This window comes from Ailuropoda melanoleuca, chromosome 6 (genome assembly GCF_002007445.2).
Source record: "Ailuropoda melanoleuca isolate Jingjing chromosome 6, ASM200744v2, whole genome shotgun sequence".
Classification (NCBI taxonomy): domain Eukaryota; kingdom Metazoa; phylum Chordata; class Mammalia; order Carnivora; family Ursidae; genus Ailuropoda; species Ailuropoda melanoleuca.
Genome location: NC_048223.1, coordinates 116,970,658 through 116,991,807, shown reverse-complemented (window position 1 = coordinate 116,991,807; position 21,150 = coordinate 116,970,658). Strand labels below are relative to the sequence as shown.

Genomic DNA, 21,150 nt, shown 5'->3' with positions numbered 1-21,150 from the left:
CACGCACACGAGCTTATATATATGTGTGTATATACATATATATACATGTATATGAAAGGGCCCAGGACTCAAATATCTATGCCTGAAGTCTAAGCCCCAAGTTCTTTGTTAGAACTATCAGATTAGAGTCCTCTTTAGTGATCATGCTTTTTTAGAGAATTAGCTGGTTCAAGTTATTTAATAAACGTTACGGTCAGAGCAGTGGATGAATATAAAACATATTTTAAGCATGATTTTAAAAATATACCAAATGTGTACAGTAAACTGGTTATGTTTTCATTATTTACCATCATGTGTCACAGTGACATTATGCTATAAAACACCAAAAACTACAACAGCGTAGGCATCCCTCTGAACCTTGGTGTTCTTCTAGGATGTCTTTACTTTAGAAATTTGAACAGTAATGGTACCCAATGGATGTAAGATATAAGTGATTAACTGTATCAAGGGCTGCTAAGCAGCCAAGGAACACAACCAAAAGGTGACCCGGGCAATATGTAGGTGTAGAATGGCCAAGACAAAAATCTGATTGGAGCACATTCAAGAGAAAATGGGAGAAAGAGAGAGAAAGTATGGACAAGTCTTTCGGGAAATTTTTCTCTGAAAAGAAACGGAGAAGTGGGATGGTAGCTGGAGGGGATATAGGGTCAAATGAGTCATTGTTTTAATATAAGAAATATTCGAGGCTATATATGTGGATGAGGTTTGGTCCACCAGGGAAGAAATCAATTGAGGAAGCAAGAGGGAGAAGGGATAATGGCAGATACAAAATCTTGAGAACGCAAGAAGGGATGAGTTCAATTACTGGTGCTCAGAAACTGTCCTCAAATGAAAGCACAGATGGAAGATCACTGTTACAGGACAGGAGAGGGAAGGAGAGTATGGGGCACCTTCCCGGACTGTATTTCCATGAGTGCACCCCAAATTTACATCGGCTTTGCAAGAAGCTACACCACACTATCAATTTCAGTGGCAGTTAGGATCAACCATGGCCTTCCATCTTTTGTATGATGCTGTGAGGTTGTCCAGCCCACCTGCAGGTGACTTTTAAGACCAAGTTCATCAGAGATATCACTTTGGGATAATACATTTGTAATATACTTTATATGTATTAAAACATTTTAACATTTAGTCCTAATGTACAACCATAAGCTGAGAGAAAAGGAGATCCAACACCGTCTCATAACATCATGGAGGGGCCCCTCAAATCCATGGGCAATTCCCTCACTTTTCTTACAATGTATTATCCCTTCTAGCAAGTGTAGGATTTCAGGTCGCATATTCAGGTGATATGCAAGATATGTAACTCCATGCCCCTGTCACTCAACTTAATCTCTTATTTCGATTCTCTCATTTCTGCTCCTGTCAAAATTCATCCCGAAAACATCTGGATATATTCAGTCATTTCGGTTTTACACTCAGTAAGGTAAGAATTTCTGCCTCCCTATGTTCCTCTCTGGGCCAGAACTGAAATTCTTAGGGCTAAACAGAAGTGGAGGTCCCAGGGGAGAAGCCAGGGTGAGTCCACGGCTGTCAGCAGCTACTCCCACTAGCCTCTCCTTGCGTACAGACATATGCGTACGTCCCATCTTAGTGGGTCCCTGGTCCTTGATCCTAGCACTCCAGATCTTCCAGATCTTGACTTGGAGAATCATTGAGGTCCACCAGTGGTTTCTTAGTCATTTTCACAGCTTTCTGGGAAAGATAAAATTCTCAGAGGTTTTCTGGGGCTTCGTATTAAACAGAGGGCTCAGGGGCTCAGGGGGTTGCCTCCAATCTTCTCTGCCTAAAGCCTCACTGCCCTGCTATCTATTACCACGGTCACTGCTCCAAGTCAGCATGGCACAAGGCGCTGGGGGCAGCAGGGAGGGGTGCACTAGGACCTTGCTCACCTTCAAGGACCCTCCTAGAAAACAAGATAAAACTGATGACTTTTGGTGCTCAAATTGGTCCAGAGGCTCTATCAATAATTTGCCCAGTTCCCATGCCAGCAAGGGGAGAAGGGAAAAGTCTTGGAGATATTTAAAAAAATATGCAACAAACTTGATCTTCTCGCCCAGTCTCCTTTTGTCCCCTTCTCCCTGACCAGCGACATCTTTCATCAATTGCATTCCTTCCAAAATTTTTCATTTACTGAATGAACTCTGGTTTTTATACCTCTTCCCCTCCTGGCTACTTGGAAATGGCAAAGCTGAGAATGGACCCTGGAGCAGCAGCGAATTTGGCTCTGGTTGATGCTGCCCAAAACTGGGAGGAAAGTCACAAGGGGACTGGGTACTACTGGGAATGAAAAACACATCAGTTATTATCAACCTATTATCAACCTTACAGCCACATGAGCTTGCGAAAGTGTGTTTTTCCAAGAAGGCGCTAGGCTTTTCATTTCACAATAAATTTAAATTTAATCTGTCAATACAATGTAATCTATCTTTTCTGCAATGGTCAGCCAGTTTTGATCTATCACATATATTTATTCACTTAGCTATTGAGTTCTTATTTATTCACTGCCTTATAAAGTTGATTGGATTTAACATAGTTTGAGTGATGGCAAACTAGAATTTTCTTGCATTTAAATCTGTCCAACTCTTAATTTAAGCAGTTTTTGATGCTAGGAGAATGTGTGAATGCTAAGAGGTATATATTTAATAGATATAATACCTAAAATTAAAATCTTAACATTTATAAAATTCTCATTTTACAAAAAATCTTAAATGTAAAAAATTCATATATTATGATAAAATCTTGTATTTATAAAAAGTTTAATAAAATGCTTTTACATACATTATTGTGTTTTACTCTGCAGCAAATGTCCAATAAATGTAATTGGTAGGTCGAGATGGTGTGTGAGTTTTGTCCTCCTGAATGAGAACCTGGTATTCTTCCACAAGAGACTACATATTAGCATTTTGCCTTTTGATTATGAGAGTGAAAGCCTTCAGTAATGTAAACAGTGATTTTTTTTTCTCAATGTGTTCACTAATACATTTCAATCCCTCTGCAGTTTATGGATGTCCAGCTGCTGCTTCACAGAAGATACTATGAGTTGCAAAATAGATCAATTGTTTATTGCTTGTCTGTGCTTTCACTAAAGCAGCGCGAGGCTCTGGGATTGTGTCAAGGATATTACGATAATGCTTAAAGCCAATTGAAGTACAAGAGTTGTTCAAAGGATATGAAGGATTTGGTTTCCAAGTTTCCTGCCTCGTCCTGATGAGAGCAATGCCTGAAGAGGGGGGTTCACCACATAAACTCCCTTCATTCTTCGTGATGGGTCAGGAAAGCACAGTGGGAATGTTTGCGTTGACTGTAGTGTTACCTCTTTGAAATTAAGAGATGGCGAGGTTAAAGAATTTAGTATGAGGTGAGCAATCAGCAGATGTTAGCTATTGTTTTTATTGAAAGAGAACATGCTTAAAACTAGCGTAGTGGTACATGGGAGTCAGAAAACACTGATTAGTCGCTGAATGTTTGTTACTAAGTGTACCAAAGGATGGCATACTTTTGTTTTCAAATCCATTGTTTTCACGATTCAATGTGAAAATCTAGTATATTAAAATATTATCTGGGATATGATCTATTAAGTTTCTAACTCAGCTGCTTGTAGAGACAGAAGCTGTATAATTTAGGGAGTCCTTATTTTTCTGCAACACAGAAATCCGACTGAGTCTTACGAAGATGTTAAAATGATAGTTTAACAAATCATTGTTTAATTTCACAGGAAGGTTTGAAATATTATTAAGGGGTTATTTCATTTCTATTTTTGTTGGGAAAAAATGTCTAACAACTTTGGGTGTGGCTTAAGACAAAAGTAACTCAGGGTCTCCATTCATTGGCTCTCGCCTGCTGGGCAAGAAGGGCACCTGCGGCAGCCCCAGGTTCTTATTTACTTGGTGAAGAACAGTCCAGAACAACTCTTGTCCAGTCTTTGCCTTCAGATATGAGGAAAGCAGTTGCAAGGAGAAGTGGAGTTGCACCAGCAACCCAACAGTAACAAATATCTTTCGAGCACTTCCTACGTACCACGCCCTCCCTGAGCTGTACCCCACCCTTCATTCGATCCCCTCAACAACCCCTTTGGTAGGCAAACAAACAAATTTAGAGAGTTGACACGGTTTGTCACACACGTAGTTAGTGGCCAAGGGATGGAACCTATCCTGGGCTAGGCACTCAAGGAAAGTTGAGCGAATGTCTGTATCCCAGGAACTTTGGAGAAAAATCTTGTTTCAGAAAATGCCGCCAGCCCTTGAGTCTTGAAGTGCTTAATGCACAAGACTTCACTTCACGAGGCCAGTTTGCTCCATTCCTTTCCAATGTCCAAGTGCATATAGAAAAGGAAAACAAACCCCTCAAAATTACAAAGATGATTTAGGCAAAACTTTACCTTAGAAATTCACACAATGTGCTCATACTTGGATGGGAGTGTTTTTTTTTTTTTAAACTTCAATTTTTTTTAAGACCTCAGGTTACAAGAGCACAGTTATAGGCACAAATTATACGCTGTAAATACTTATCCTCCTGCATAAGCCTGGTAAACAACCACAGTAAAACACAGTGGCTCACTGATGTCAGACTATTGGGAAGATGTTCTGGGTAATCTGAGATCCAAGTTTGGCGATAAAAGAAGTTTACAGTCACTATTTTATTGAGGAAGAATTTAAGTTGCTCAAGGTCATATAAGCCATTAGCTGTTTGAGTCAAACCCTCAGCTCAATGTTCCTTTCGTCATACTACTTAACTTCCTGGAAGCAGGTATTTCGTTTAACGTCTACATAGCCAAGGTAAATTCTATGCTTACTTTTGCATCATCAATGATGATTCCCATAAATAGAAAATAATTATCATACAGTTTTATAACAGTCCTTCCCTGTATCCTAACCTGTAAGTGCTCTGAAGGTGACCTAATTTGGGCTGGGTAAAGATAAGCACCCAGTTCCAAGCCAAAACTATCTCTATTATCAGATATTCAGATGGGCGAAAACATTGTTCAGGCTGGTTGAAAACTGCTTAGTAGAAATGGTATAAAATCTGACCTTGGAACAAGAAGAGTTGGAGCTATCCCTCAAAATGCAATCCCCCACTCCACCCAGCCAGGCTTTGTATAACACACACCCACTGTATGTATGTTCCAAATACTTTTAAAGCCCTTTGCTTTGTTTAGCATAGATGAAATAAGTAGAAAGGGAGAGACTACTAGATTACTAGAGTTTATGTAGGGGAAAAAAAACACAACCACCAAATGTTTTTGCCAGCTGCCCGCTAGTTTTAATGTGCTCCAAATAACATATATATTAATTCCAGAAATATCATAATCTAATCCCTTATTATTTGTTAAAAAATCCTCCATCTTGGACTTTAACTGAACATGAAAAATGGCTAACATGTTTACAAAGTACAGAGGTGATAAGTTTACCTAACTCTGATAAACACTACTTTCAATATTATTCAAAACTATCCAGTCTCTGTTAACCTCTACACATGTCTATACAGGTTGCAATGTTCTCGGAGATTTCAGAAAGACTCATAATGATGAGACAATTGAAACTTGAAAATAAATGTCTAAGCTGCACAAAACTTTTTTCTATAACGATAATCTTTGCTCTTCAGTAATTTCATATATATGTAAATTTATTTTACTATATATATAAATATATATAAACTAATCATATAAATTAACATCTATGAGATACAACTTAAAAGAATATACTATAAATTATACATATTATATGTTATATATGTTAATAGTGTATATAGTATAAAGAGATAGCAAATAGTATATATAAGTTAATATGAGTTAATGGATATTATATGGCATATATAATATGTATAATTTATAATATATTGCATGTCATATTTATTATTTAATATATATATCATACACATTATATATAACTAGAACTTATTTTTATATATACACAGTAATATACATTATATATAATATAAAAATATATGTACATATAAAGGACTTTGAGCATTCTGAAGATGGAAGGGACCTCAGTGGCATAGAAAGATTATGACTTGTCAGGATTGCAACTCCTCGGTTGCAGACCCAGGAACAGAACACAGATCTGATTCTCAGGTCTGTGGGTTCTCCACACTACCATTCACAAACTCCTAATAATTTCACTGTCAGTTGTCAAAAAGAGGCATGATTATGAAAAAAAAATTCCCTGCACATCTGCAGAGGAGACATATATGGATATCTCTGCAGCACTGTTTATGATAGTAAAAAATTGGAAACAATTTAAACATCTTTTGGAAAGAAAAAGAGCAAATGGGGCTTACTCATCTGGCCCAATACCACATGATAGTTAAAATAAATAAATTCACCCTCTGTGCATCAACATGCGTAAATTTTGTTGAAGGGACAAAAATTGCACAACATGATAGTATGATAGCATGAGCAGGAAATGAAAAGACATGCACACAAAACATTCTGATGTGCAAATATCTATTCTGTTCCATAAATTCCTACCCTCCTCAGTCAGCATGTCTTCATAGTTTGAAAAAGCCACAAGTAAAATGAATAGAAGTTATGTTCATTACTATAAGTGAAAAGTTTAAGTCCTTCCAAAACCACTTACACTTACATGTAATTTCTTCCAAATCTTGAGCTGTGTCAATTTCCTCACGTAGAGTCTATTAATAAAAGTTATATTTACTTCCTTTCTGAGATGATCATTTTTATTTGGAAGCGAGAACTCTTAAGACATTTGGAAGATATTTTTCTCTTGAATTAGAAGATCCTTTATTATTAAGTTACATAGAAAGGGAATTTGCTTTAGTATATTGACCAAATTCAATTAAATTAAAATGCAACTTGCTTCTTCGTGTTGTGGCCGTACTACTTAGAATTATTAAATATTATAGAATGCTTTAGTGCTTCCTCTTACAGACTGTTATTTTACAGGTGAAGAAACAGAGGTCCAAGGAAGGAAAATGACTTCCCTAAAGAGATGTAGCTAGTAACAGGCAGACTTGGGACTAAGACCCAGGTTGCTGCCTAGAGTTCTTTATATTACACACCACACTGCTTCTCATGCACCACAAACCGTGTCCATACACTGCTCGATCCCAGGAGACAAATCAATCAATCCAGTGAGGAAAATAAAATGATCATCAAAACCCCCCAAATACTAGCTTATTGTGATTATAATTTCAAATCAACTTGCCAAATACTTTTTTTTTTTGATGGGTTATGTGAAGATTAATCTATGTATGTATCTTCAACATAACTCTAGAGTTTTGCCATATCTATATAAGTTTTGTATATATTTGAGTTGTATATATATTTGGAGTGTGTGTGCACGTGTGTGTGTGTGTATTTGAAGTCTGAAGATTGTAATGAGATTTTGGGAACTTCTTGTTGCCCTTATGTCTCTGAACCTCCAATTGGAAAAATAATTAATATTTGTTATATAGTGTACATGGGAGTGACCTCATGGGTTATTTAAACACTAAGAGCACTATAATTGTCCTACAATCGATTCACAAGGTGCAATTTTAGAGATACTGATGCCCAAAGGGAAACATCTTTCACAGTGCTTGGAATAAGTCTCCTTATGGGACTAGACTTAAAGGTGCAGCTTACTAAATATTTTCTGCTGGTGAAATCTTCCACTATTGGAGAATAAATGTTAACTATTTTTACTTTCCGGTCAAATTGTTCTTACTCATTGCAACAGGCATTGTAACAGTTTAAAATTAGAAATTTCAGCATTTTATTCCTTTAAGACGTGTTATTTTCCCAAGCCCTGGTATTTGGCTTCCCAATACCAAACATCTCTGCACATAACATTAGGCATAGGATATGTGCAGGATAAAAAAAAAAGTGACTCTCTTCAACTCTGGTATGTTGTCTTTACGTATGCAACCCTCCTCCCTTTTTAAATTACTGTCCTTGTATATCTTAAAATTAGTGAGAAGATTTTTTTTTAAAATACTTTATTTATTTATGTGACAGAGAGACAGCCAGCGAGAGAGGGAACACAGCAGGGGAGAGGGAGAGGAAGAAGCAGGCTCCCAGCCAAAGAGCCCGATGTGGGACTCGATCCCCGAACGCCAGGATCACGCCCTGAGCTGAAGGCAGACGCTTAATGACTGTGCTACCCAGGCGCCCTAGTGAGAAGATTTTTAAAACTGCAAGACAATAAACATTTTGCAGAACCACTTTGATCCCAGATCTAACTGCCATCATTTCTCTCTCTGAGCCAACCACATATTTGATCCAACAGACATGTTTTTACTTTTATTAAACAATCAAAAAGGAAAAACACTTTCTTATAGGAAACCACTTCACTTTTACAATGTAATTCTGGCTTCTATTTAGCTCATTTTTGTTGCTGTTGTTTATTTTCTTCCCTGGGGCAAAAATATGCTATTTTCTTATTCTGGCTTACAAACATTAGGTCGTAACTTCTGATCTTGCCAGATAGTAAATCTAAACAATTTTGGCTCTAGCTAGGTTTCGGGAAAACTCAAAAGAAATTTAGGTGCTACAGGAAGAGATGTTAGAAATTCTAGTTGTTCAGCTCTTGCCTTTAGAGTATTCCCTGGATTGTACTGGAGTGTGTTATTGTGTTGCTGTGAACTATTGCTGCCAACTTCCACCCTAGAGATAACTATATTTCAGAGATGAGTGAAACGATACTTGTAAACAAGTTTATAATCATTAATAAAGCTTACCAAACAATTTAAGCTCTTTAGAAACACACATCCACTGTTATAATTAATTGCCTATTGTTTATTTAATTACAACCTTTAACAGACACATGAAGACTTTTAAAAATGCAATTTGTAAAAATCCTAAACTTGAATTTGTTTTCATGATGTTTATTTTGTTTTTGTAAGTTTCAGGTGTCAAATTATTTCTCTCTGGAGATCCTGGTTGAAATTCCACCATTGACTCTTCAGCGCACTCTTTAAAAATCCCTAAGAATATTTTTCTTTAAAGTTGACAACTGCCCACTCTGGGATCCAGATGCTATGTTCACAGTACGATGATGATTTTGTTTTCTTTTCCACACATGGCCTTTTCATACACTGTGTCTCAGGGATGGAAAATTCTGCCTTTTTTTCTTTTAAGATTTTTGTAGTATGCTTTCCTTAGAATGACCTGAAACCAGGTCTTTTCATTTTAGGTGGTGTCTAGCTCAGGATTATTTAAGAGTCATCTATAGTTTGGAAGATTCTGGTGGTAAATTAATCCAGTGTCTCTTTTTGGAGCACCACTTTATGCAGAACTCACACCAGCCACTGTGTGCAAACAGCACTAAAAAATTGGGAGTTTCTAATATGAAAGGAAATCTATAGACACTAGCAAGTGCCAGTGGGTCCCTGAAACAATGTGCTAGAATCTGGGTGCTCTTTGAGGTTTGTGTTGTTGTCCTTCAGTGTTAGGAAGGTACCTTCCTTCCACAAGACTAAAATAATATATATGGTCATCCCCTCCCCCACTAAGATCCTTCAAAGACTGCTCTTTCGACACAGACATATTGGGCCCTCAAATACCACCACTGAAAAAATATTTAATGAAAAGGCCCTTGTTTGTTAGTTTTAATGGCTACGGCTAGTATCCAGTAAACATGCCACACTGAGGAACACGGAGAACATAATGTCTTTCAATGGAAAAGTTTTGAACCTTGCCTAAACGTAATAAACACTGTATCTTACTTTTATGACCATTTTTAGTTGGAAAAGTATATGCACAGCTATCAAATTGTTTTACTCTCAAAATTCGTCCTATAAAGGGAGAAGAGGCATTAAGTCATTCAATAAACCAAGTATGTACTGAATGCCAGGCACTGTGAAGGGATGATCCATGATACACAAGGCAGTCCAAAGAATTTAGAATGACCTTGGGAAGATAAGACATGAACAGAAACAAATACAATAAAAGTAGTATATAAATGTCTCTTGTAATTGAAAAATAGAGGGGCAAAAGGAGACTCAGTGCCACACTATGCTAGGAAATGTACATTATCTCAGAATACTGTTCTAAACTGTTTTAGTTAAAATAAAATAAAATAAAATAAAATAAAATAAAATAAAATAAAATAAAATAAAATAAAATAAAAAGCTATCCACAATCCAATAGCCATTTTATCTACCATGTATGGACAAAGAGATGGAGGCTCCCAGAATCTCAGTTCCTTGCCTCAAGAAGCTAAGTGCCCCATGAAAAAATGTTCAAAATCATTAGCCATCAGGGAAATTCAAATCAAAACCACACTGAGATACCACCTTACACCAGTTAGAATGGCAAAAATTGACAAGGCAAGAAACAACAATTGTTGGAGAGGATGTGGAGAAAGAGGATCCCTCCTACATTGTTGGTGGGAATGCAGGTTGGTGCAGCCACTATGGAAAACAGTGTGGAGGTCCCTTAAAAAGTTAAAAATTGAGCTACCCTATGATCCAGCCATTGCACTACTGGGTATTTACCCCAAAGATAAAGACGTAGTGAAGAGAAGGGCCATATGCACCCCAATGTCCATAGCAGCAATGCCCACAATAGCTAAATCGCATGAGAGACTATGGACTCTGAGAAACAAACTGAGGGCTTCAGAGGGGAGGGGGGTGGGGGAATGGGATAGACTGGTGTTGGGTAGTAAGGAGGGCACGTATTGCATGGTGCACTGGGTGTTATAAGCAACTAATGAATCATTGAACTTTACATCAGAAACTGAGGATGTACTGTATGGTGACTAACATAATATAATAAAAAAACATTAAAAAAAATAAAGCCAGTAAGATCTTTACAATGTAAAAAAAAAAAAAAAAAAAGAAGCAGCAGCAGCTAAGTGCCCATCACAGGCTACGTATTGACTTTCCAGCAGAGGCAGAACATCCCAGCAAGGCTCCTGACTCATCAACCATTACCCACACTTTTCCCACCTGATCTGGCTAGTCCAGAAAAAGCTCAGTATTAACAGAACCCCATTTCCTTCTCGTAAAAAGCCCCCTCTTTTCCAACAGCACTGGCGTCCATCAGGTTTTGCCCTCAGGCCTGTAGCCCTTGGTGAAGGAGAATCTTCTCTGGGTTTGGCTTCGGAAGTTGGATAGTCTACCAGACTGTGAGCGCCCAGACGGTGTCCTAGACACACAGTCTTCCTGCCCCTGAAGAAACTGCGGGTCGGGGAGGGGAAACGACTTGTCCAAGGTCACACAGACTGATGGTGGCAGACGTGGGGTAGGAACCAGGTCTTTTGACTCTAGCCCAGTGTCTCTCCCGAACTTTTTATCTTTTTTAATTCCTGTGTTGGTTTTGGAATGTTTTATCTGGCTTTCCTCTCTTCTTCCATTGGGGGTGGGGGATGTCTTTCCAGTGAATTAGAGAAGAGTGGGTAAGGGGTAGGGGAAAAGTGTGTTTTCGGTCAATGAAGAGGACTGACGCCTCCCACCACCATTTATCTAATGCCCGCTCTGTGCCAGAGGCCGGACACCAGGGTACAGCCAAACTGTGTGAGTTTCCAAAGATTGAAATCGGGTGTCTCCCTAGATGGGGCAGGCCTGGGCCTTGGTTGCCACCTCTCAGGAGCACTCCGCCGCTCCCCCTGGAGCCCCCCTGCTGGCCTGCGCAGGCCCCCACATTTCCGGGGCCCAGTGCCCTCCCAGGCCCCAGCAGCCGGCGCGAAACCAAGCAGGAGCACCTAGCACCGGGAGTGGAGCTCGCACCGGGAGGGGAGCTCGCGGCGCGCGCCCCCGGTCGCCACGGCAACCAGGGAGGCGCTGACCCCTGACCCCGCGGCCCCGCCCGGCCCCGCCCCGTCGCGTTCCCGAGATCAACATGGAGAAGGCCAACCCGGAAGTGCCGCTGCCGCCGCCGCTGCCCGCCGGGTGTTAGGAGCAGCCGGCCCGGCGAGGCCGAGCCCGGTGCCCGCCACCCTACAGCCCGCGGCCTGCCGGCGCTGGGACGGCCGCGTCCCCTGCCCCCCGTCCCGCTCCACGGCCAGGCGACCCGCCCCAGCCCCCGCCCGAGAGGAGGAGCCGAGGCGAGGGNCCCACAGGCCAGGGAGCCGCCCGCCGCCGCCCAGGGGCCGTCCCCGCGGCCGGCTGCGCGTGAAGGTGCGGACGCCAGGCGCGGGGGTCCGCGCGGAGGCCTGGGCCGCGCGGCCAGGGGATGGTGGGTCCCTGGGCTTCTGCAGCGAAGAGGGCTCCCCCAGAACAGCCGTGCCCCCGGGCTGCCCCAGAGAGGCGCTTGACAGCGAGCCCTGGGGAAGTTGGGCAGCTGTGAGTTTGCCTGTCGCCGTTAAGTGTTCTTAGGATGCAGTGATTAAGGAATTAGGCTCTCCCTCCGGGAGGGGCACTGCCTGCGCTTTGAGAACTCGGTGCAGAGAAAAAGGACAGAATGATGCTGTCCGAGCAAGCCCAAAAGTGGTTTCCTACCCACGTGCAGGTCACAGTGCTCCAAGCCAAAGATCTTAAGCCAAAAGGCAAAAGTGGCACCAATGACACATACACTATAATTCAGCTGGGCAAGGAAAAGTACTCCACCTCTGTAGCTGAGAAAACCCTTGAGCCAGTCTGGAAGGAAGAGGCCTCTTTTGAGCTACCTGGATTGCTGATGCAGGGGAATCCAGAGAAATACATTCTTTTCCTCATAGTTATGCACAGGTCCCTGGTGGGTCTGGATAAGTTTTTAGGGCAGGTGGCAATCAATCTCAATGACATCTTTGAGGACAAACAAAGAAGGAAAACAGAGTAAGTTATGTAATTTATTTTGAATTTGGGGGAGATTAACTATATCTTATTTATGGATATTCTGTTCTTGGAAGTTATTTGTATAGTTGGGGCATTGGTTTTTTGGATTGAAATATGACCTAGTTTTAAGCACCATATCTGCACGAATCGGAAGTAAAAATAGCCCTTGTGAAGAAATATTTTTTAAGTGGAGGCATTAATGATCCATTACCCTCTCATTTTTGTTTAAGGTAAGCATCTTAAATAATTGAATATTTTGCACTGAATTTTAAACTGACATCGTTTCACTACTTAATAAGAGGACTGGATCACAGTGTTAATCAACTGAAACTTAACATATGTTCAGATTTTTATGATCATTAAGCATTACAATTTGCCAGGAAATGGGACATCAGAAAATTAAATCTACCAATATAAGGTCTCATATTGAACTCTGAAGCTGTCAAAAGATAAATTACCAAATTTAGAGCTCAGTGTTTCATTGCAGCTTTACAAACACAAGTTGGCCTTTATTTTAGCTCAGCCATCTTTCAGGGTCAGTACATCTTGATGGAGTCTAAAGCTGTTAAAAGAAAAAAAAATTAAAAGTGTGTACAAACATTCTTAACCTTGAATACACGCTAACATTTTTCTGTGAATTTACAATGAATTGGAGTTAGTGTATTACTTCAGAATTAGTTTTGTAAAGCCAGCATGTTTAGACTATGTTAAATGCTCTCAGATTGGAGACAGTGATTCAGTTCTTGTGATGAAGTGATTTAATGACATCTTCACTACAAACATGACCTTTGACCTACGGCTTTCAAGCTTAGGATATATTCTCATTTAAAAAAGGATAATATAAATTAGCAGTTGGATATTATGTCTTAAGTTGAAAAATAATGTTTTCAGAGATAGGTATATTCAACCTTCCTTAAACTTACAATTATTCCGATTTGAGAGAACCTTAAGATTAATGGAATTAATGAGAGAAAAATATAGGTTGAATTTATAAGAGGACGTCAAGTTTCCAAAGCAGCTTTGGTGTTTTTCTCAGTCATAACTGAAATTTATTTGCCCTTTTAAAAACTTTTGATAATGGTAACTTTCTTGAAGTTCATGTTAATTTCTCGTATTTTAGAGCAAGTGTGTCTTATTACTTTCTGCACATCTTCCTGCAAGTTTTTCTTGATTAGAGTTTTTTCTTTTTATTACATTTTTTTAAAATTAGGACTTCATGTAAGATTTAATACATGAAGGGTAAAAGGGTAGAGAGATAAGAAGTACTGGGAATGCAAGAGGAAAAATGGTAAATATTCAAATAGGAGATAACAATATTTTAGGAAAAAGGAGAGAAAAGTTTCAAAAAATGTGAAGTTGAATATATACCGATGATTTTTGATGACTGTTACCTACAAAATGGCATTGTTTCCCCTGAGGAGTTCTTCATCAAACTGAAACTGAAAAATGGACAATCACCAAATAATCTTCTTCAAATCACCAATTTTGGATGACACTCTATAATATTTAAAGTGTTTTGAATGTAAACTTTTAAGTATATTGTAACTGCAAATTTTATGCTGTGTTGTTTGGTACTTTTTATGTTAATGAATGACCTATTACAGGCCTTCTCTGAAATCTAAATTTTCCGAGTGAAAGTAGGCCCAACTGTGAACCCAGAGATTCAGAGGGTGAAATGAGCTTTTAAAATTCCTTCTTGTTTTACTCCTTATCTTTGGCAGCATCTGAATGACAGTATATTTGGCGGTAAGCAGCGCTCTGCTATTGTGGTCTCCTTACGGAAATTCTCTATTGGCTACTATATAAAATTGATTAGAACTTTCAGGGGGAAAATGTTTTTAAATGTTCTCAACAGGACTTGTGATGTTATTGCATGCAAAGTGATTTTCAGATGTTATTAAATCCCATTTTCATTGTGGATAAATGAGGACCGCATATTTGATGAGATATCTTTATTGGTAATATTTCTAGTTTTTTAATATATTTAATAGCTTTCTTTTCCAGCACAGCTGTGCATGTGGCACAGAACGAGATGAACTTGAGCCACCGGTGTATTGCAAGAAAGATATTTAATATTCTGCACAGTCCTGAGCCTTGTCCTCATATCCCCAAGTGCTTTTTAGAAAACCGGTATGAGTGATGAAGGCTACCAGCTGATTTAGAAGTCCCATGAAACTGCTGGGTGTGACACTTTATACTCTTGACACTGAAGACAAGTATTTACAGCTTGTCTTCCAGTTGTGTCATGATAGGCAAAGAAGTGTGATGGCTAAAACTATTACTTATTTTTATAATCTGAAATTAAATGCTTTTTTTTTTTCTTTTAAGGAGAAGGAAAGGGCCTGAGCCAGAACATTTTGAGTGGGGCATGGAAAGAGAACTTCTGTATCTCCCACTTTTATGGGTGTCTGGGTTGGTTCTGGCATGAGATTTAAGGAAATAATACAGTGTTTAATAATAGAATGGTAAAATCGTTCGTGCTGTTATGTAATATCTATTGATTTTTTTTACAACAGGAATGGGTGATGTTGACTTTTTTTTTTTTTTAATGCTCATGAAAAGTAATAACAATCAGAGTCCCTAGAGTTAGGTATGACTCAAACACATGCAGATTTGAGGACTTTTGTGTGAGTCTCTGCAGTGCACCTGTGTCCTGGCCTCTGGCACCCTTCCTGCCAATCTTGTCCCGTTTCTGACCACACAGCACCAATTGCTTGGGAATAGTTCCCACATGTGTGGTGGTTTTTGAACATGGACCTGTGCCCACTAAAAATTGAACAGAGGCCATATACGGTTTAAAAGCAGGACTCCAGAGGTGAAAAAAAAATCAGCATTAATCCACTAAGCCCCAAATGCTGTGTCTTCATTTTATCTTTTTCAAGCCTGGGAAACTAAGTGCTATCTCTGGAATGATTCTTGAAGGTCTCATTAAGACTTCCCCATTAAATCACTTTCAAAACAAAGCAGCTAAAGTAATTTGTCATGCCTAATTTTAAGTTTTATATATTTGTTAAAAGTTCTTTGCATTTTGTGTGTGTGTGTGTGTGTGTGTGTGTGTGTGTGTCTGTGTGTGTCTGTGTGTTTGAAGGGTGGGGATAGGCTGGAAAATATACTGTATTTAGAGTTTGTCTTCAAATACTGACTTGCTTGATTCTTTAAAGCTTACCCGAGTAGTGTTCCCTGCCATAAAACAAAATGATGCAGCACACACACAGGATTGTAGCTTGGCTGTGTTAAGAGTATAGTTTCAGAAAAAAATATTCAATAAACATTTACTGAGTGCAGGGCAGACTGCCTTCAAGGAACTTACCGTTTATCGGGAGAAAACCTTGCGTTGCCTTCCTCCTTGGTTGTCGCTGCCTCCTGATTGAACACAGCATCCAGTAACACATGGCCAGCCCTGCCTTGAACCTTATTAACATATGGGGTTCATCAAATAGTAAAGAACTTCTCTTTTCATGCAGATGTTATTCATCAACTTGGATATTTTCCTTATTGACTTTAATCTGACATTGGGATGTTACTTAGCCTTTGTGCCTCAATTCCCTCATCTTTGAAAAATGGATGTTAAAAGTAGGTGATTGATTTGGTCTTGTTTCTGAAATTCAGTGAGTTTTGGTTACTCTCACCTCCTACCATCTCTTGGGTTATTGGTTTATTTTTTTCTCAGATTTGGGCTTTGATTTGTTATATATATGAAAGAGGACATGCTTAGGTATTTTGTTTTTGGTACCCTTCTTGCAAAGTATATTCACTTATTTTGTGTGAAGCCTAGATGTTACGGAATATTTCCCATGTACCAACCATCAGAAGCATTTCTGCCCCATTGAAAATGGCTTTGTTTTCCAGAACTGGGAATTAATAACTGGGTGTACAACCTTGCTTTTCAAGTGCTAAATTTTGTCTTGTTCAAGGTTCTCTATTCCACAGAGTTTATTGCTGTCATTTCTTGTTTCTAGTTCCTGTATCTTCAGATTTTACTCTTTGCTTCAAGGGCTTTTCTCAATGTAGGGTCGTGGGGGTAATGCTTCCTATTATAAAATATTTTATTTTTATTTTTTTTTAAAGATTTTATTTATTTATTCAAAAGAGACAGGGACAGCCAGCGAGAGAGAGGGAGCACAAGCAGGGGGAGTGGGAGAGGAAGAAGCAGGCTCATAGCGGAGAAGCCTGATGTGGGGCTCGATCCCAGATCGCCGGGATCACGCCCTGAGCCGAAGGCAGACGCTTAACCGCTGTGCCACCCAGGCGCCCCTAAAATATTTTATTTTTAAAAAACTGCTTGCTTTGATGTAACTAGATCTTAATTGATTGAATTGCTTCAAATGAATGAAGAAAATGTTTCTCTTATGTGTTACTTGCTGAGATGGTGTGGATGTTGTATGCCAATTTTTTCCTCCTATCTGGAAAGACCCATGAACTAGTCTTCCACCTGATGGATAGTAAACATAAGCTGTTTCTGGCATATCTTCCTGGTAACAAGGAGAGAAAGTACTAATGTAAAATTAGATCAGAGTTCCTTTGTAGCTAAGAAAATTTGTTACACTTGATTAGAGCTGTGTTTAAGTAATAACCTGTCTGCAGGTTATGCTTCATTGTTAAGTAATGTGAAAACACTATAGAAACTCTCGTCTAGGCTTGATGTTGCAATTTTTTTTTTCTTTGGTTCTTTTCCCTGTAGAATAGCCACTTGTAACAGTGACTACCGGAGACTTTCTCATGGATAAAAATATGAACAAAACCAAAATAAACTTTGCTTCTTATACAGTAGCCCCCTCGTATCCACGGGGATATGTTCCAAGACCCCCAGTGGGTGCATGAAACTGTGGCTAGTACTCAATTGTAGGTTTTCTGTGGTTTTCCCTACAGGTACATACCTGTGATAAAGTTTAATTTATAAATTAGGCACAGTAAGAGATCAGTAGTATAATAGAACAGTTATATACTATAATAAAAGTAATGCGAATGTGGTCTATCTTATTGTCCTGTACTCACCCTTCTTGTGATGATGTGAGATGATAAAATACCTCCATATTGGGATGAAGTGGGGTGAATGATGTAGGCTTTGTGACCTAGCGTTAGCCTACCACTGACCTTCCGAGGGTACGTCAGATGGAGGATCGTCTGCTTCCAGAACGCGGTTGACCGCTCGTAACTGAAGCCATGGAAAGCGAAACCGTGGATAAGGGGGACTACTGTAACATCATTTGACAATGGGGAGTGCAATCCAGCGAACCGACTAAGCATAAGATTTGGCTTCCAATTAAAATCCTTTTTCTTTGGTATTGTTACAGTAGCAATGGTAAATGAAGCAAATAGATTCTAACAGGAAGCATTTAAGCTTGCTTTTTCAAAAACTTTACAGGATTTATGACTTTGTCACTTCCTACATTTTACTCATTTTTTCATATTCAGCGGAAGGCTTTGACCCACTTTATGTGAATCTAAATCACATCTTACGTAATTTTCACAGTTAGCAAACTATATAATGCAGTGGTCTCCGATGTTAACAAAATTCCTTCAGTAGTTTTTCCAGGAGAAAAACGGGTTAAATATTTAATTATTAAAAATGTGATCGTTATTGTATAGTGCTTAAGAGTAGCGTATTGATGAATTCTTTCATAGTCTTTACCTTAGTGTCTTTTAACATTAACAAATGTTCTTAGGCCACTAGCAACACTTATGTCAGATAGACCCATAATAGCTATTGTGCTTAGATTGCCTTGATGTGTATTAGCTTAACCTAAAAAGCTATTTGTATGTAACAAGCTCATACCCTCTCTTCATGAAGTGTTACAACCCGGTTTTTTCCTTCTCTTTAAGGTGGTTTAGATTAGAATCCAAACAAGGAAAAAGAGCCAAAAACAGGGGTGAGATAAAGGTCAATATTCAATTCATGAGGAACAATATGACAGCAAGTATGTTTGACTTATCAATGAAGGACAAAACAAGATCTCCTTTTGCAAAATTAAAAGATAAGATGAAAGGTAGAAAAAATGATGGGACATTTTCTGATACGTCTTCTGCAATCATTCCAAGTTCTCACATACCCGATGCCAGTACTGAATTTTCAAGTGGTGAAATACAGATGAAATCCAAACCAAAAAAGCCTTTCCTTTTGGGTCCTCAGCGACTCTCTTCAGCACATTCGATGTCTGATTTAACTGGGACCCACATATCTTCTGAGAAACTGAAGTCTGGCACCATAGGTCAAACACATCCTCTTGGACGGCAGATAGATTCCTTTGGAGCAGTTCCGGAAAGTGGTAAGTGACACTTTCTAATTGTATCCTTAGTGATCCGAACTACCATTTTAATTTTTAAAGTCTAACTTATAAAGTTAGAAAATAAAAATTGCAATTTCTTGATAGTTTCTTAGTCATCAACTCTTCATTGAGTGCCGAGTATGCTCAAAATTGGTAAGTTTGTGAAAGGCAGAACTTGTCTGTATTCAGCATTCTCTTTATTGAATGATAACAAAAATGAGTCCCAGTTGCTTTTCATGGCCCGGTGTCTTTTTTGTTGTTGTTGTTAACTGCTCTTTCTTTGGTCTTGAAAACCTGAAGCATAAATAAATATTCCATTTAATCAGAAAGTTCCTAGAAAAAAAATCTTGTATGTTCAGAAGTAGCGAAGTATATTTAATGCTAATGATGAAAAAAGTCTTTGAGAATTTATAGCACCATTATGCCCACCAGAACCTCTGGTTTTGACATTATGGTTTGTTTATGTGCTTGTTTTTTCCTGAGCTGAGTAAATTACTGATTATCTAGCAATATGCTAATTATTAGCCTACCTACTTGAGACTGCTATACTTTACCATTTTAAGATTGTTTTCCTTGGTTGTTTTAAAGGTTAATATCTTTAAATAGCTAATTGCTCTCATTCTAAAAGCAGCAGTGTGCACCCAGAATGTGTCAAGTAGTGTGATGTAATGTGTCACTGATTATGTACTAACTACAAAATTGTTTGCAGGAAGTCTCAAATCTCCACACAGAAGAACATTAAGCTTTGATACTTCTAAAATGAACCAACCTGACAGCAGTGTGGATGAAGGTGAATCGTCTTTAGGAAGACAAAATGACCCATTTACAAATGTGACTGCTTCATTACCCCAGAAGTTTGCAACACTGCCAAGGAAGAAAAATCCATTTGAAGAAAGCAGTGAATCATGGGACAGCAGCATGAATTTATTTTCAAAATCAGTCGAAGTAAGAAAAGAAAATAAAAGAGAGAAAAGGGAGAAAGTTAGCCTGTTTGAAAGAGTGACTGGAAAAAAAGATAGCCGAAGATCTGATAAACTTAACAATGGGGGATCTGATAGCCCTTGTGACTTGAAATCACCTAACGCATTTAGTGAAAATCGTCAGGACTATTTTGATTATGAGTCAACTAATCCGTTTACAACAAAATTCAGGGCTTCAAATATAATGCCATCTTCAAGGTAAGCCTAACATGGGGGAAGTTGTGCTATTTTGAAAAATATCGTACTTGAAAGTATAAGCTATCCCTTTTAAATACTGGAATGTTTTAAATTCCTTTTATTTGACTTGAACAAAATTCTTATCTTATTTTTATAATTAATTATGGAACCAGGCAGCGTTACATCCATCTTTGGAATTGAACTTTTTATCTTGGAAGGATAAAAGATTCTTAATCCCTATCCTAGTCTATTTCTACTTCTGTGTGCCAGAAACTCACTGAAACTTATGAAGAGAATGGTATCGCTTTTGATGAGACATGGTGAGAGTGAATCACCATTGGGTGTTAATTCAGGCCAGAAATTAGGTGATATGTTATGTTTCTAGATATTATTTTCCAGGGATTAGTTCACGGGCTCTCTCGAGAGGATTAGTGGACCAATAGCAGCCCATGGGCTGTTCTTTAAGAAATACTGGCTTAGGTTAAATATTAATGGTTTTCATAGTAGGTGTTAACTACCCTTATCAAATGTCTATTTAGAAGTAGCTTTTATTTGTGAATGTTTACTGGAATTTTGTGACCCTTATGGGTACTAAAATATATCAAAGAGTTTTCTGTATGATGACTTATGGTCATAGGAATACTCACTATCATGATAAAGATTAGATTTTCAAAATCTGAGTTCTCAGTTACATATGTAATGGTACTTCTTCCTTAGTACAAGTTGGAACTGTATAACTTTAAATGAGATTATGAATTTTGCACAAGTGAACACTGGAGTAGCTGATTAAAGAAAACTTAATCAAAGAATAAGATGAATTTATTGGAATCCTAAGGAGTTATGGAATAGCAGGGTAGAGTGTTTGCCATGGAATGTAAAAGTTTTCCTCAAGGCAATAACGTATAGAATAACGACCTGAGTGGGAATCCTGGCTCAGTGGCTCTGTGACCTCTATAAACCTCATCGTCTCCATCTTTGAAACAAGGAAAAGAATACCTGCTTGGTATGTTTGGGTGATGATAAATTAT

The 21,150-nt window shown here is 38.7% G+C and overlaps 1 protein-coding gene across 1 annotated transcript in view; it reads left to right on the top strand.

The window, feature by feature from the left end:
- The first annotated feature begins 12,004 nt into the window (after positions 1-12,004).
- The window catches only part of RAB11FIP2 (RAB11 family interacting protein 2), a 42,478-nt gene continuing 33,332 nt past the window's right edge, over positions 12,005-21,150 (top strand). Inside the window, exons 1-3 of the mRNA XM_011219967.3 lie at positions 12,005-12,699; positions 18,523-18,965; positions 19,675-20,143. Coding sequence (XP_011218269.1) covers positions 12,347-12,699; positions 18,523-18,965; positions 19,675-20,143 — 1,265 coding nt within the window. The 5' untranslated portion in view covers positions 12,005-12,346. The remainder of the gene's footprint in view (positions 12,700-18,522; positions 18,966-19,674; positions 20,144-21,150) is intronic.